A 12,561-nucleotide genomic window follows, 5' to 3' on the forward strand; every position below is an offset into this window, starting at 1 on the left:
AACTGATAAGTTGATATATAAGTATAGCTGATGTGATGTGTCATTTCCAACAGTTGTACATCTTCATCTGTATTGTATATTCTGATTTTTCATAAAAGTAAGAAACGATGCTTTGATCCTGGAGAACACTTTGAGATGTACTTTAGTGTTAATATTCTTGTGTGGATTGAATTGCAATGTAAAAAGTCAAACTATGGCCAGGTTTTCATTCACTTATTAAACCTAATATGAACGAATGATTCATTTTGTTTCCTGTTTATTACTCCTTCAGAGAGATACAAGCTACAGCTTCATCTATTGTGTTTTATCTACTAATGAAGTAAGAACTAAGTGTAAATTTAGTGTGGTGTAATGTTAGGGACATTTTCACTAGAGCAAAGGTGGCTTTTCACTGAAGAACTACCAGAAACATGATCACTGCAGTTTATATATACAGCCTTTTTTGGGCATACAATTATTTAAACTACCACATAATCAGAAAGCTGACTATTCATTAACAATTCTTCTGCAATGTCTCTGTAGAATGAGATTTTTACTTCAGATCTTTTCTAATAAAAACTGCTGTGACGGAAAATGATTTTAATGAAAAATACTGTGTTAGCGTAAGAAAAAATTTCCTTTGTGAAAGTTTGGTATTTTGACCTCTTTGATTTTTATTCCTTTAGTTTTTAATAATCTATTTTTCATCAGTTAACTAAACATTCTTTCTCAATACTAGGTTTAAAAAGGTTTGCTGGCCTGATATACCCAATCCTGCAGAGAGCGTTGCTGTGGAATGGCCTCTTGACGCACCCATGGTAATAGCTGCCATTTTATTTATTAACGAAGGGATCAAAGGGACAGAAGACAACTCCTTCTCTAACATTAATTTTATGACTAACTGAAAGAAAAAGAGTATTTGATTTCATTCTTTTAAGTATTATAAAATGCTCTTAGTTATATTTCAAACAAGTAGAAAGTATGCATCTTTATAAAGTATATTAATTTAATTCTTACTTACATGATAATAAGAAATAAAGTTTTTGAATTATAAAGTTATTGGTGTACATGGCTCATTAAATACAGTCAATTTTTCACAGGTTATTGAGTCTATTGACTCAAATCACCACATCTGGATATTTCCTCCCTTCTCCACAAAAAAAAATCTAGTGCATCAAATAATCAGATTTGGTAATCCTGAGGTATACTGTTGTACTAACATTTACATGTTTTTAATTTATTGATATTTATGCTTACTGAAGTTCTTATGATTATTTGAATGAACAGGACTCTGTAGAAAGCATAATCTGTGGAGAATGGGATTTAAAATTTTGTCTGTAAAAGGGTTATTTAGAGTGGAAAAAATGGAAATAGTCCAGGTTCCATGGTGTGAAAGTGATTAACAAATGGATAGAATAACAATGTCATTTTTAAATACTCATTTAAATGTAAATGCGTCACAGCTGAAATGCACATTAACTCTTTATTAATATACTTTTAATTTTAAAAGTCAAACTAAGTTCAAGTGGCAATATCTTATATATTAAAAGATCTTCTGATACATTATCTATCTTTATGTAACTTTCAAATTCATCTCTTTGTACTGACAGAGTAATTCGTTTTTGAAGGGAGTGACGTATGAGGATAAAACCGTAGGCCTGGAGGATGTAAGTGTTTTGGAAGATTGCTTTCCTGAAGAAGATCATGAAGGATTATTGCTAATGAACTGTGAAAAACATGTTTCTGAATGTACTGATAGTAATGTAAAAGGTGTACAAAGTATCTCCGAACACAAAATAACTCTGTTAAATGGAAACAAAAAGATACTGTATAATGAAGAACATGAAGTAGCTAAATGCCTTTCACCATCCATGCCTTATGTAATTACTGGTGAAGATTTCAGAAGTCAAATGCATTCAGCTTTGATACCAGCCAAGAAAATCCAACCCATAGAAATGCTGGAAGACGATTTACATGAAACCCAACAGATTTCAGTTAAAAATGAAGAAAGTGATAATGAAGAAGCTTTAAAGCTGGAAGGTTTCAGTGAAAAAACATTGTTCAACCCATACCTTAGAAATTCTGTTAAAACAAGGGAATTTCTCATTTCTGAGAACTTGCCAGAACATAGTAAGAATGAACCCAAGAAACAGCCAACTGTTTTACCTGCTTTTCAACAAAATGCTGTAGGACAATCCTATATAACGCTGGACATTGTTGGGCTGGCCACAGCTCATTAGCAGGAGAAAACTTCCCTTGTACAGTCCCATCTTGGTAGTGCTGCTTTTATATATTCGTATGTTCTAACCTGGACGATCATGGTTACTTTGGATGAAATTACCCCATTTCTTTGAACAGCTGTGAAGTAATCAGTACACTGTGTTTATACCTGCTGAGGTTTTAGTGTTGTGGTGTTTTTTTTTTTTTATTTTTATTTTTTAACCATGTATATGTGTCAGTAGTGAGGCAAAGGAGGTAAGGTAACTTGTTTTCTTAGTTCTTAATTTTCATTTCCACTGTGACAACATCCAACAGTGCAAATTGCTCATTGATTTCCCCCAGGCAACCAGTTGCAATGACTGAGCACTGTTAGGGCAATGTGCACAAACTTGAGGAGAGCCAGCATTTGCCAGATACTTCCTTAAGTTACATGAAGTATAACTACTTTACTATTTTTATTTCCCCCCCTTGTTTTTTATCTGGTTTTATGTGTAGTGTTCCTCCTGTTTTGTAAGTAGTTGGCAGTCTTCAGTAGTCATCTTTTTGCATCCTGACTCTTGAATCAGCAGTTTGGGTCATAGTTTCCCTGTCTTTAATGAGGGGATGTGTTGTGTATATGCTATTGATTTATCAGCATTTTGGAAAAGATGGGGTTATGTTGGCTTGCTGCCTTCCCTTTCTCTTGTTTTCAGTCACACTCCGTAGTTTGTGCTACTTCTGTGTTTCCTGCTTATTCTCCGACTTTTTTTTTTTTTTTTTTACTGTTTACTGCAAGATATCTTCTTATCTTCTTGTTACTGTGCCCTTAATTTCTCCTGTTTTAAAACTGTTTTTCCCATCTGAAGTTTTGGAATTTCAATCTGGAAAAAAAAAATCAGCTAAATATTACATCTTCTGTTAGAATAAGCACTGAATTTATATTTAGGAAAGTGTTTTTCTGAGAGGTATTGGAAAAATCACCAAATCTACAAGATATACATAAATATCCTCTGACAACTGATTTAGGTTTAGAGATTTCTACAAGCAGGCTGTAACTTCTGTCTTTTGTTTTATGATTCTGATAAGTCAAAGCCACTTACAGTTTTGATCTTATATAGGCAGCAAAAGTATCAGGCAGGAAACTCCAAGTTATTTGTTTTCAGCAGGAAAGAGACTATCACTGTAAAGTTCTTACTAAAATATTCTGTGAAGTGATAGGTAAAAAAGAAAAGATAAATAAAGTGTTTAAAACGTGTTTGGTGTGACATTTGTGGCAAATGTAGTCACTTGAAGACTTTAAACTATTTTGGAAGCATTTAAAGGCTTGGCATTATCACTCTTGTGCATAACTATGGACTTCTTTAGGGGGGAAAAAGAACAGGAGTAGCGGGATGGAAAAAGGAGACAAATGAGAGTAGGCATAGAAAGCCTTCCCTGTGTAGGAAGAGGAGTGGGAGGCTTATGCGTTGCAAATTATTAATAGGTGTATCTTCTTCACTTACTGGATTTTTAGCTAAATTAAACATTCTGTGTTTTGTTAGTAGAGTTAACCTTTACCTCCCCAGTCTTTAAAGTTCTTTGAATAGAAATCCCACAAACTTAAATAGATTAATAGATAAAATTATCACATTCCATAACCAATGATATTTCTGTGTTCATCATGTTTAAAATCCCCTAAATAGGGAAAAAAAAAAAGTGCACCGGTAGTTAATGCAGGGGAGAGAAGGAATCTTTCTTCCTCCAGTTAGCACTCCTGTTTGGTGCCTGCTCCTCCACAGATGATGTGATTGCTGCTGAACAGCTGCTGTAGGTAATCAGCAAGTGGTTTGTCCCAGATAATGCTGTTAAGATTGTGTTTTTCTTGCCACAATGTATATTTCATTACAAATAACATAATATCTTTTACTATTCCTGAAAAATGAATTTATTATGAATAGATTTCTCTTTCTGAGATAGCTGATGACCTCTTGAGGTAGATGTTTCAACTTGTGTTCACAAGTGAGGACATGAGTTCACAAGTTGTTCAGAAGCATTTTATTGCTAGTCCAAGTTTGATATCTCCTGCAGCAGAGGTAAATGCTTGCATGCGACAGAGCCCTAATATGAGCACAGTGTATCTGGGGGGCTCACAGCTTCTGTTCCTGGCTCAGCAAATGAGTTCATGTCACCCTTGCACAGTCATTTCAACAATTTCCCACTTTCTTTCTTTTCCCCATTTATTGCACAGGGATGCCATTAGGCTCCATGCTTGTATGTAGCTTTAAGGTTTAACACTGTAAGATGCACTCTACTTATAATCCACCCTACTGATGTTAGTACAGGTGGTGTTTTCGTCCATCCCTACAGTAGCAGGGAGGGGTACAGAGTGGACACGGAAAGCCCACCTGATTAACACGTGGCTCAGAGGCTGGTGCCAACACAGAAATTTTGTTTTTTTGACCATGGGGCGCTTTACTCGGCACCCGACCTGATGGCTGCAGACGGGTCCCTATCTCCAAGGGGAAAACGGATCCTAGCCCAGGAACTGGCAGGGCTCGTTGAGAGGGCTTTAAACTAGGAAAGAAGGGGGACGGGGCTGAAATAAGGCTTGTTGGAGCTGTACCGGGGGAACAATGTCAGGGCCGGGGGAGAAGGCAATGGCCCGACTGAAGTGCATCTACACTAATGCACGCAGCGTGGGTAACAAACAAGAGGAGCTGGAAGCCATCGTGCAGCAGGCAGGCTATGACTTGGTTGCCATCACGGAAACGTGGTGGGACCACTCTCATGACTGGAGTGCTGCAATGTCTGGCTATAGGCTCTTCAGAAGGGACAGGCAGCACAGAAGGGGTGGTGGTGTGGCTCTCTATATTAGAGAGTGTTTTGATGTTGAGGAACTTGAGGCTGGGACTGATAAGGTTGAGTCTCTGTGGGTTAGGATCAGCGGGAAGGCCAACAAGGCAAGCATCCTGGTGGGGGTCTGTTACAGACCGCTGAACCAGGATGAGGAGACAGATGAGGAGTTCTACAGGCAGCTGGCAGAAGTTGCAAAATCGTCAGCGCTTGTTCTCGTGGGGGACTTCAACTTCCCAGACATATCCTGGAAGCACAACACAGCCCAGAGAAAGCAGTCTAGGAGGTTTCTGGAGAGCGTGGAAGATAGCTTCCTGACGCAGCTGGTTAGAGAGCCTACCAGGGGAGGTGCCCCACTAGACCTTCTGTTCACAAACAGTGACGGACTGGTGGGAGATGTGGTAGTCGGGAGCTGTCTTGGGCAGAGTGACCACGAAATGGTTCGGTTCTCTATTCTTGGCGAAGCCAGGAAGGGGACCAGTAAAACCGCTGTCTTGGACTTCCGGAGGGCTGACTTTGAGCTGTTCAGGACACTGGTTGGCAGAGTCCCTTGGGAGGAGGTTCTGAAGGGCAGAGGAGTCCAGGAAGGCTGGGCACTCTTCAAGAAGGAAATCTTAATGGCTCAGGAGCGGTCTGTTCCCATGTGCCCAAAGACGAGCTGACGTGGAAGAAGACTGGCCTGGCTGAACAGAGAGTTGTGGCTTGAGCTTAGGAGAAAAAAGAGGGTTTATAATCTTTGGAAAAGAGGGCGGGCTGCTCAGGAGGACTATAAGGCTGTTGTGAGGCTGTGCGGGGACAAAATTAGAAGGGCCAAAGCTCATCTGGAGCTCAATCTGTCTACTGCTGTTAAAGACAACAAAAAATGTTTTTACAAATACATCAACACCAAAAGGAGGAGTAAGGAGAATCTCCATCCTTTACTGGATGCGGGGCGAAACTTAGTGACGAGAGATGAGGAAAAAGCTGAGGTGCTTAATGCCTTCTTTGCCTCAGTCTTTAGCTGCAAAACCAGTTGTTCTCTGGATACCCAGTACCCTGAGCTGGTGGAAGGGGATGGGGAGCAGAATGTGGCCCTCACTATCCACGAGGAAATGGTTGGCGACCTGCTACAGCACTTAGATGTGCGCAAGTCGATGGGGCCGGATGGGATCCACCCAAGGGTACTGAGAGAACTGGCAGAGGAGCTGGCCGAGCCGCTTTCCATCATTTATTGGCAGTCCTGGCTATCAGGGGAGGTCCCAGTCGACTGGCGGCTACCAAAAGTGACGCCCATCTACAAGAAGGGCTGGAGGGTAGACCCGGGGAACTATAGGCCTGTTAGTTTGACCTCAGTGCCAGGGAAGCTCATGGAGCAGATTATCTTGAGTGTCGTCACGTCGCACTTACAGGGCAGCCAGGCGATCAGGCCCAGTCAGCTTGGGTTTATGAAGGGCAGGTCCTGCTTGACGAACCTGATCTCCTTCTATGACAAAGTGACACGCTTGGGGGATGAGGGAAAGGCAGTAGATGTGGTTTACCTTGACTTCAGTAAGGCTTTTGACACCGTTTCCCACAACATTCTCCTCAAGAAACTGGCTGCTCGTGGCTTGGACTGGCGTACGCTTCGTTGGGTTAGAAACTGGCTGGATGGCCGGGCCCAAAGAGTTGTGGTGAATGGAGTCAAATCCAGTTGGAGGCTGGTCACAAGTGGAGTCCCCCAGGGCTCAGTGCTGGGGCCAGTCCTCTTCAATATCTTTATCGATGATCTGGATGAGGGGATCGAGTGCACCCTCAGTAAGTTTGCAGACGACACCAAGGTAGGTGCGTGTGTCGATCTGCTTGAGGGAGGAAGGCTCTGCAGGAGGGTCTGGGTAGGCTGGAGCGATGGGCTGAGGTCAACTGTATGAAGTTCAACAAGGCCAAGTGCCGGGTCCTGCACCTGGGGTGTAACAACCCCAAGCAGCACTACAGGCTGGGAGATGAGTGGTTGGAAAGCTGCCTGGCAGAGAAGGACCTGGGAGTGCTGGTTGATAGGCAGCTGAATATGAGCCAGCAGTGTGCTCAGGTGGCCAAGAAGGCCAACAGCATCCTGGCCTGTATAAGAAGCAGTGTGGCCAGCAGGTCTAGGGAGGTGATTGTCCCCCTGTACTCTGCCCTGGTGAGGCCGCACCTCGAGTACTGTGTTCAGTTTTGGGCCCCTCGCTACAAGAAGGACATGGAGGTGCTCGAGAGAGTCCAGAGAAGGGCGACGAGGCTGGTGAGGGGTCTGGAGAACAAGTCTTAGGAGGAGTGGCTGAGGGAGCTGGGATTGTTCAGCCTGGAGAAGAGGAGGCTCAGGGGTGACCTTATCGCTCTCTGTAGATTCCTTAAAGGAGGCTGTAGTGAGGTGGGGGTTGGTCTATTCTCCCACGTGCCTGGTGACAGGACGAGGGGGAATGGGCTAAAGTTGTGCCAGGGGAGGTTTAGGTTGGATATTAGGAAGAACTTCTGTACTGAAAGGGTTGTTAGGCATTGGAATGGGCTGCCCAGGGAAGTGGTTGAGTCACCATCCCTGGAGGTCTTTAAGAGACGTTTAGATGTTGAGCTTAGTGATATGCTTTAGTGGAGGACTTGTTAGTGTTAGGTCAGAGGTTGGAGTGGGTGATCTTGGAGGTTTCTTCCAACCTAGACGATTCTGTGATTCTGTAGTTATTCCTCAGGGCAGACAGGACCTGAGAATTTAATACCATTTGAAATTTGATCTTGTTACAGGCTTCTTACAGGTACAGCTCACCTTAAATTACTTGCGTGGACATTTTTATTCCACCCTGCTTTTTATCTCCCTTGCGGTTATTTGAGTTTCAGATCAAGAAGATACATAAAGAGAGATCGTGCTTTATGCATATATACCTGTCTTCACCAAATAGGCTTGTATAAAAAAAAAGGAAAAAGAAACATTTTGTTATCAGAACAACAAAATCTAATCTAAATCTACCCTCTTTTAGTTTAAAGACATTCCCCTTTGTCCTATCACTCCACTCCCTGACAAAGAGTCCCTCCCCAGCTTTCCTGTAGGCCTCCTTTAGGTACCGGAAGGCCACTGTAAGGTCTCCCTGGAGCCTTCTCTTCTCCAGGCTGAACAACCCCAACTCCCTCAGCCTGTCTTCATAGGAGAGGTGCTCCAGCCCCTTGGAGCATCATCCTCATGGCCCTCCTCTGGACTTGTTCTAGTGGGTCTATGTCCATCTAGTGTCTATGTATTTACCGTACTTGTTGCTCTGCTGTTAGATTGACACTGGTATGTGCCTTGGCTTGAGCCCCCGATGCTGGAGGGAGGAGAAGGAAGACTCTGCCTAGTTCAAGGCTGTCTCCCCCTTCTCTGTCAGCACATCTGCATTCCCCGTATGGGAAGGTGGCTGGCTCATTCCCTTCTCATCTGAGTGCAAACCAACACTTAGCAGTACAGATGATCGAGAAGCTTGAGGCACGGGCAGGCTCAAGTCCTGAGCTACAGTGACAATATAGATGTTATCGTCCAGTGCCTCCATCGCGCAGATTATTACTGTGGTCAGTAACAAGATAATGACTTTCAATGCTTGGTGACTGCAGCTGTGTTAGGCAACTGTCATGGTTAAGCTGAGCAGATCTTTGCAAACCAAGATCTTAGGGCAGTAGTGTTTAGCTGTATTTCGTATGTTTCAAAATGATGGGGAGGAACATGTGCGAGAGGTCATGCTGTCTGCAGCCTCAGGCACGAGTCATGGTGCATGCAATGTGCTGTGCTCATGAGACCGAGGTTTCAGCTGGTAGTTTTTGCAGTTACCAAACGTGGTCAGAAATTACAAATATCAACAAGAAAAGATAATGAGCCAACTCTGAAGCTCTATTTCAAAGAAATCTCAGATTTTCATTTTGAAATCTCCCTCAATGGATTTGGGTAAGAGGGCTTTGTTTTGACAGCCATGGGGTTTCAGGTATTAGATGGTAGCATTTTAACTTTGCCAGCCAAAATGTCAAAATACAAAACAGCGAAGATTCAGCAGCTCAATGCGTGGGAGGTTTTTTATGTAACAAGCAATGCAATTCTGAATCTCAGTGATCACACACACAATACAGTGTTTTAAAAACAAATGCCACGCTCCTTATTACAAGAGGTAAGCTGAGAATTTTCATTCAATGGCTTTATGCTTTGGTAGGATCTATTCTGAACTATTCAGATAAGATACTCTGCCAAATGTTACTTGGAAATAACACAGAGTTTATATAACATGTACATGATTTGTGTCTATGTTAAATTGATCTTTAACATGCTGAATCCACTGCAAAGAGAGTCAAAGACTCATTTTGCTTCTCTGTGTCAATGTCTGTGGTGTTCATAGCAGGAGGCAGGGCACATCCTCAGTGTAGGCAAGTCTTGAGCCCACAGGTATATGGACTTATTCTAAATTCAAGTAGTTGCTAATAGCAATGTCTTTTGCCTCCTGGCACGGGAGAAATAAAGAAGTAAAGGAAGAAATAAGTTCTTGTGTTGTGTCTGTCTTATGGCTATTCATCATTTATCAGAAAATGTGCTACCCTCGTCTTAAAAATAGAGCATGTCTAAAGCAATTGTTTGTCTAAAATATTTTGTCCTGTATACAGAGGATGACATTTGTAAATGGAGCAAACAGATAAACACTAAGCATACTTTTTGTAATACTAGCTGTTCTTAATCATAATGTTTATTGAGTGTATTTATTACAAAATGCAAACTCTACCCTTTTTGAGTATGTGTTGTGCATCCCAGTCTGATAACTTAGGAGTGAGGCTCTGAACAAAATACTTTGTAATCCTTTCATTCAAATTTCTTCACAGTTTCGCTACTTAAGAGAAATTCTTTTTTTAGTGTTTGACAAAATACTAAATTATTCTAGTGAACTTTTGTCCCTTGGATTACTTTGTCTGGTCTTTTTATGGGCTTTCTTATGATTATTTACCTTGCTGTCCTTTCCAAGATAAAATAATCATTCTTACTGCCACCTAACTATTTAATTAAAATTATATTTTTTCTAGTTCTTTTAGAAATCAGAACAGGAAAATGAAGAATCACAATCCAGAAGTTGTCACAAATGTGTGACCAAAATGTTCTTCCATGGAATTAATTTTTTTTTAGTGGAATATCAGAACATGAACTGAAACAGATGTGTGTATGTACAGCATGGATTTGTTCTCTAAATTTGTTTAAAGCAGGACTTACTTGAAAAGTAAGTACAGAGGGATTATTTCATGCTGCCCATCCCCTAGTGCTGTTCACTTTCTTCAGCTCTTAAAAAGACAGCACGTTTCTAGAAAAGGAGAAGGGGAATCCAGTCTCTAAAGTAGCTTGTGTAAGCTTGCCTGACACACTGGCACTCCAGGGCCCAGGCTGTGCTGAGCCCAGCAGCAGCAGCAGATGATGATGATGATGATGATCCCCCTGGGTGGGCAGTGGGGTGGGCGTTGGGTTCCACGCCTCTCACCTGCTGCGGGACAGGACAGGGTGTGTAGGGCGAAGCACAGGGACCGAGCTTCCTGTAACCCCCCTGAGCTTGTGGCGAGCTCGTGTGTCCCACCCCAAGCAGGCAAAGGAACTGCTGCAATCCGGCGTTTCATATTTCCAAAGTGCTCTTTCAAAGCTGGTGAGTCACGCAGAGCCATGAGGACAATGCTTCCAAGTTTGAATTTATGCCACCAGTGTTTTATGTACTGTCTTGTTTCTCGTGCATTGCTTAGCCACAAGCTGATGAGCTTCAAATACTTTATCACTGCATTTATATAAAAGTCAACTTTTATATTTATCTAGATTGCAGTGTCTGACTCAACAGAACTGCAGTTTTGAAGCGAGTATGCATTTCTCAGAAAACCAGCCTCATTTAGATTTCCTGGGTCTGTCACTGCTGTCCTCAGAGTGCCGTGCTCCCCTAGCCAAGGATAAGATCTGCAGAGTTTTCTCCATTATGTTAGAAACAGTATGTCCAGTGGAGTTTGGTGAAGAAACATGACATACAGAATCACAGAATATCCCGAGCTTGAAGGGACCCAGAAGAATCACAAATTCCAGCTCATGGCTCCACACACGATTACCTAAAAATTAAACCATATGTCTGAGACTGTTTTACAAACACTTCTTGATATCCCTGTCTCTGGGGACACTGAGTGCCTGTGGGACACGGGGACCCCATGCCTCTGTCCCTGGGGACACTGGGATCCCCACAGCCTCAAGACCTCAGCCCCTGGGAAATGTGGGACCTCCACCCCCCCACCGCCTCATTTTTGGGCAGATATATTGTCTCCTGTATGGGGAGCCATGTTGTCCCCATCCCTGGGGGTTCTGGGGCCCCCAATATCCCCGTCCCCAGGTCCCTGCAGGATGGGGGACCCTGCTCAACCCACTCCCTGGAGAACCAGGGACCCCGATTGCTCTGAGCCTTCCCCATCCCCAGTGCCCCCGCACGGCACCAGCCTTTTCATAACCACGGGCGGATTATGCAGAAGCATTCAGGGATGTCAGAAACAATGAGCATAAGATCAAAATCAGGGTAAGTGCCCACTTAGGACATAACTGAACCAAACTCAGCACTTCAGCCCAAAGAAAGCTTGAAAGTCTTCCCAAAATGATGCTGTAGTTGATTCCATCATAATGCAACAAAATCCAAGATGTTTCTTTTTGCCCTTATTTCTGCCAAGTGAGCCCAGCACAGCTCTGGAATGAATCCTTTCATTAGTGTGTGCTAAGTCTGGACATGGTCTCCAGGTTGTATTTCTGTTGCTCCCTTTAACTCAAGCAGCTGATGTATGGGGGGGATGGGAGGGTGGGGAAGGAACAGGACAGGAGAGGTTTTAGTTTTGCTTTCCTTTTGGATTTTAATTTATTTTTTATTTTTTTTTTCTTCCCCTTTAGGAGCAGGAATTTATTCTAATTAAAAAATATATTATAAAAAAAATCTTTGGACACAGGAAGAATTAAACAGCAGGGGACAGTGTCTTTGTTTTTAATGTAAAGCTAATTATGTACCTGGCATGCTCCCCAGAAACTCATCCATCCAGCTGCTTTTGTGGCTTGCTGCCTTTGCTGGCTGCTGTGTTCTCCCATGGGCTTACAGTTCCTCCAAACACAGCCCTTGCTTTTGCTTTGATCGCCACTAAATTCTTTGCAGCTACATAGCTTGGCTCATGAATAAGCCCCAAATTTTACTTGTCCTTTGGGAGTACATCCCTTCCCTGCTTTTGCTTTTCTTCTCAGAAGGGCTTAATTGCTTTTACACGTCTGATGGAGGGTGTTGGCTCTTCATGAGCCTAACGAGATTTCACACTGCCTGAGCTGTGAGAGGCAAGAAGTAGGAGAGCAGTGAATCATTTCTGGTGCAAATTGACTCATATAGGTTTAGTTTTTGCTCATTTTCACCTCCAGCACAGGCAGCTAGTTCTTGTCTGTAAGTACAGGCCTTATTAAAGGGAAGGGTGATCATGGATACAAACTGAGTGCTGTTTGCTCTGACCTGCTGGGGTGTGGAGGAAGGGAGATGCTTGGTCTTTAATGGAGGTGGCCCTGTCCATTCTCTCCCAGCCATTTTC

General features: G+C 42.7%; 1 protein-coding gene across 8 annotated transcripts in view; it reads left to right on the forward strand.

The window, feature by feature from the left end:
* The window catches only part of IL31RA (interleukin 31 receptor A), a 36,512-nt gene extending 33,079 nt beyond the window's left edge, over positions 1-3,433 (forward strand). For 7 of the 8 annotated variants that reach the window (XM_035553697.2, XM_035553699.2, XM_035553700.2 and 4 more), the window contains 2 exons: positions 719-797; positions 1,590-3,433. In XM_035553697.2, the coding sequence (XP_035409590.1) occupies positions 719-797; positions 1,590-2,219 (709 nt within the window). In that variant the 3' untranslated portion in view covers positions 2,220-3,433. The remainder of the gene's footprint in view (positions 1-718; positions 798-1,589) is intronic. The other variant, XM_035553698.2, reaches the window with a different exon arrangement.
* The last annotated feature ends 9,128 nt before the right edge of the window (positions 3,434-12,561 follow it).

This window comes from Cygnus atratus, chromosome Z, assembly GCF_013377495.2.
Source record: "Cygnus atratus isolate AKBS03 ecotype Queensland, Australia chromosome Z, CAtr_DNAZoo_HiC_assembly, whole genome shotgun sequence".
Classification (NCBI taxonomy): domain Eukaryota; kingdom Metazoa; phylum Chordata; class Aves; order Anseriformes; family Anatidae; genus Cygnus; species Cygnus atratus.